The sequence below is a fragment of the Carlito syrichta genome, unplaced genomic scaffold (genome assembly GCF_000164805.1).
Source record: "Carlito syrichta isolate Samal-C Ts95f unplaced genomic scaffold, Tarsius_syrichta-2.0.1 Scaffold73643, whole genome shotgun sequence".
NCBI classification, from domain to species: domain Eukaryota; kingdom Metazoa; phylum Chordata; class Mammalia; order Primates; family Tarsiidae; genus Carlito; species Carlito syrichta.
The window spans coordinates 371,659-376,454 of record NW_007017739.1 but is presented as its reverse complement, the minus strand read 5'-3'; the positions used below and the strand labels follow the sequence as shown (position 1 = coordinate 376,454).

Sequence of the window (4,796 nt, the reverse complement as noted above, 5' to 3'; positions counted from 1 at the left end):
AACATGAGGAGGGTGGTAATTAAAACCATACTTAAAATATTAAATCTACTACCTAAAGGAATGAAGTTGATTAAAGTTGCTAAGCATTAAGTACAGAAACAAAACAGCCTGAGCACGTTCCCTTCAGTATATGCCCAAAATATCAGCTACAAGGAGCCTGGCAGTAGAGGTTAGTGAGTGGGCACACATGCACACACATACATGCACACACATACATCAATACATTGATATATTAATACACAGAATGCATTTCTCAAGTAACTAGCAACTGGGACTGGGCACAGTGGCTCATACCTATTATCTCCCAGCACTCTGGGAGGCTGAAGCAGGAGGATCACTTGAGCCCAGGAGTTCAAGACCAGTCTGGGCAACATAATGAGATTCATCTCTACAAAAAATAGAAAAATAAATTAGCTGCCCTCAGTGGCTTGTAGTCCCAGCTACTCGGGAGGCTGAGGTGGCAGGATCACTTGAGCCCAGGAGGTCAAGGCTGCAATGACCTGTGATCATGCCCTTGTACTCCAGCCTGGGCAACAGAGCAAGACCCTGCCTCTAAAAAAATTAAATAAATGAAAATTTTTTCATGTAGCTAGCATTTGACAAGGAGAACGCAAAGATGACCCCCTAATTAATTACTCAACAAAATTAGTTATTCAGCAAAATTGTGAAGTAATCTCAAAAAACCCCAGAGAAAATAGGGACTGACAGTAGATGTCACTTAAACTCTTTGAGGCTCAGTTTCCTCGCCAGTCATCCACTTTGGAAGAGCGTAGGGAAGGTTTAAGGAGCAATGCCTTGCACCATATAAGTATGTCAGGCCCTTTCTCTGGGGAGGAGGATCTCCTAGGGCGTCATCAGCTGATACAAGGTGAGCATGCTTGCTCCTCCCCAGGGGGCTGGGTAAACTCTACAGAGTAAACCAGGTAAATTCCAACTACAGTCAAGGAGCACCAGGCTAGGCTCAGTGGCTCAGCCTGTAATCCCAGCACTTTGAGAAGCAGAGGCTACAGGATTGCCTGAGCCCAAGGGTTCAAGACCAGCCTGGGCAACTTGACGAGACCTCCTCTCTACAATAAATCAAAATTTTAAAAAATTAGCTGGGCGTGGTGGCGTGCATCAGTAGTTCCAGCCACTTGGAAGGCTGAGGAGGAAAGATCGCGTGAGCCCAGCAGGTTGAGGCTGCGGTGGCCATGAGTGTGCCACTGTACTCCAACCTGGGTGACAGAGTGAGACTCCCACTCAAAAAACAAACAAACAAACAAAACAAAACAAAACAGAAAACAAAGAGCATCAATCACCACTCTTTCCTCTCACTCATAAGGTCCTAAGGAAAGGGAAACTCAGTCCTGGATTTGAATTCCAGCTTCAGACACGAGACAGCTCATGTTACCATCCACAATTCATGCAATCGTCAATGATCTCCACTCTCCAAGGGTTCCCTTCACAGGGGAAATTTCACAGCTGCCCAGAACCCAGGTGTGACTGGCGGTGCCTTTCAGGAGACTCAAGACTCGCCTGGGAAGCCCACCAGCACAGTGAGAGCTACAGATGTTCCCTGTATCCTGCCCTCCCATTTGGCTTGGAATCCCCATTGTTCGGTGATTTCTAAGGAGTTGCGTTGATGCAGCAGCCAGTCCAAGGACATCTTGAAAAGCAGCATGAACAAGATGCCATTTCCTCATATATTTGTTTTCCAAGTTTCTTGGAGAATTCCTTTAGGGATTTCTTGACCCACAATACCTATTGCATAGTAGATGCTCCATAAATGTTTATAAATAAATAAAAATAAGTGTTATCATTTATGGAGCTGCTATTATGTGCCAGGTACTGTACTCCAAGAAAATTCTATTTTGCTCTTTCATTCTAATTCCACAAGTAGGAGAATTTAATAGATAGGAGGACAGGCTTTGGAAGCATAGTTTGAACTAGGCTCCTTCCTTCATTCTAGCTGGGTGACCTCTGGAAAAGTATTTAAATTATCTGAGCACTTGTAAAATGGACATAATGTAGTATCTACCTACTAGGATTGCTATGAAGATTTATAAATGTAATCACATGGTCTTGTGTCTAGAACCAATAAGTGATGTTTAAAAAAATGAGAACTATGACCATGACAACCTAGGAGGTGAATGCTATCACACCCATATTATACACGAGAAACTCCTCTAAATAATGTTATCTGACAGCCTCTTCCAATGATAAGGAATTATCTTGTTTGTATCACAAGTGAATGAGGACTTTATCTAAAGCTTTGGAAATAACCAGGATTTGGGGAACATGTGGAGAAGAACATTCCAGATGGGCTCGGCCCTCACAGAAGCCCATAAGGGAGCTGGAGTAAGATGGTAAAAGATCAAAAGAAATACTAGGCACAATGTTTTCATCTCCTCCTACATAGAGTGCTTGGGTACAAGTCAGCCAGTGAATGTATTCCAAAGCTTATACAAGGTGTTATTTATTATACACCTAAGCTGAGAGCCAGAATAGGAAAATGCTTAAGAAAAAGTGCTCTGGAGTTGGTCTGCCTGGGTTTGAATTCCTACCAGCCATGTGTAAGCTGTGTGACTGTAGGAAAGTCTTTCAACTTCTCTGAGCTGTAGGTTCCACATTTGCAAAATAAGAATAAGAATCTAAGACTTTGGGAGGCTGAGGTGAGTGGATTGCCTGAGCCCGCGGGTTTGAGACCCTCTGAGCAACTTGGCAAGCCCTCATCTCTACAATAAATCAAAAAATCAGCCGGGCGTGGTAGCGCGTGCCTGTAGTTCCAGCTACTTGGAAGGCTGAGGCGGAAGGATTGCTGGAGCCCAGCAGGTTGAGGCTGCGGTGGCCGGGAGCGGCCACTGCACTCCAGTCTGGACGACAGAGTGAGACTCCAATTCAAAAAAAAAAAAAAAGAATAGCTTCTTCTCAGGGTTGCTTTGAGAATTACACAAGTTAGCATACACGAAGGCTTTGCCATGCCTGCACCTTGCAACATGGTAATTTGTATTGTCATTGTTGCCGTTTTTATGTACTTTATATAGATAGACCAAGATTTGGGTGGATTAAACAATAGGCCAAATCACTCAACTGTGAGCAACTGGTGGAGATAGGATTCTAAAACCCAGTCCCCTTGTGTAAGTCAGAAAAGTTTCAGTTATGTTAAGTAACAAACAATCCCCCAAATTCAGAAGTGTGACACCACAGGAGTTGATTCCGTCCTCACACAAAACCCATCACAGTTTTGGACAACTATCCATGCATTTGCTTAACATTCCAGATGGTTTCGCTCTATCAACCCAAGTGCCTGGGACCCCAGTGGCAAGCAAAGAGTTGGAAAGTTGTACAGCAGTCATTAGACACGACCCCCCAGAGGGGACTTGTGTTACTTCTGTTCACATTTCATCAGCCAAAACAAGTTACATGGCCTCACTTACCTCAAGAAAAGGAATTACAATCCTGTGTGCATAAAAGTTCAGAAAAGCAGGTTATCTGTAAACCCCAAATTCAGTCTTGTAGCTACGGCACAGTTCTGCTTCTCTCTATGACAGGGCCATGCACTGTCCAACTTTCCAACAGGTAGTTTCAACAGTTCTTAATTAAGTTCAGTGAAAAGCATCAGGGTTTTGTGTTTGTTTTTATTTTTATTTTTTGACTCAGAGTCTCACTCACCATAGCCTCAACTTCCTGGGCTCAGATGATCCTTCCACATCAGCCTCCTGAGTAGCTGAGACTACAGGCACGCGCCACCACACCCAGCTAATTTTTTGATTTTTTTTTTTGTAGAGATGAGGTCTCACTATGTTGCCTAGGTTGGTCTCGAACTCCTGGGCTCAAGCAATCCTCCCGTCTTGACCTCCCAAAGGGCTGGGATTACAGGAATGAACCACCCTGCCTGGCCAGCATCAGAATTTTAAATGAATGAATGAATTAGTGACTATTTCCAGTTTCCAGCCTAACCTTGTCCCGCCCTGCCCATCAGCAGCACTCTGTGGCGGGTGGCTGTCCTCCAGTGAGTGTCCCAGTCAGCACTGCTGAGCCCAGAGCCGCCCATCCCTGCATCCAGGGGCTCTCCTCTTCCCCATCCATCACCAGGGCCCAGCGATCTCGCCTGTCGATGCCTGGCTCTCACTTGATGTCTCAGTTCCGGAACAGAGATGCTCCAGCTGCTACCTGGGAAGGCTCTGGCCCCAAAAATATTTAGTTAGCAGCCATTCAGTTAAGTGGAATTGACTTTTTATCGGCTTTCCTCTGTACGGCTGCCACCAGCGAAGGCTGTTTCCTTCTTCCCTCTTCTCTGCCTGTCAGTTTCCTCCACATTCCTATCGGCAGCCTTTAGCTCTGATCAATACTAACCGCTGTGTAACAGCTCACGCACGGCTGCTCTGGTTTGCATCGATCAGACCCTTCTTCCAACAGGTAGTCAGCTATTTGAGGCAATGACTTGAGATAAACACCTACTTTTACTTCAGGCTAATTCATTTCAGGTGGATTTCAAGGAGGCTCCGCACCCCGTCTCTCAGACAAGCTGAAATCAGAAAGTCAAGATCAACGCCTCGCATGCTTGAGATCCTAGGAGACCTTTTTCCTCTCCCCTTTTTTTCCCTTTCCCTTGCATTTTGTAAGTGCCACTTATAAACAAGATACCAGGACTTGGGACATTGAAAATGGCACTTCAGAAAATATGTCGGCCGTCTATCCTTCTTTCCTTTTAATGAGATGCATCCGGGACTTCAGGAAACCAAGGCTGTGGCGGAGGTAGCATTGTCGCTGGGCAACCAAGCATCCTTCCAGCTGCCCCAGAACTAATCTCACAA

At 45.2% G+C, this 4,796-nt stretch overlaps 1 protein-coding gene across 1 annotated transcript; it reads left to right on the top strand.

Annotated features, from left to right (window-relative positions):
* Positions 1-711: 711 nt before the first annotated feature.
* Positions 712-4,212, top strand: CUNH16orf47 (chromosome unknown C16orf47 homolog). The gene is given in 4 exon segments (XM_021709834.1): positions 712-868; positions 3,962-3,993; positions 3,995-4,055; positions 4,058-4,212. Coding segments are annotated over 4 exon segments (405 nt in total).
* The last annotated feature ends 584 nt before the right edge of the window (positions 4,213-4,796 follow it).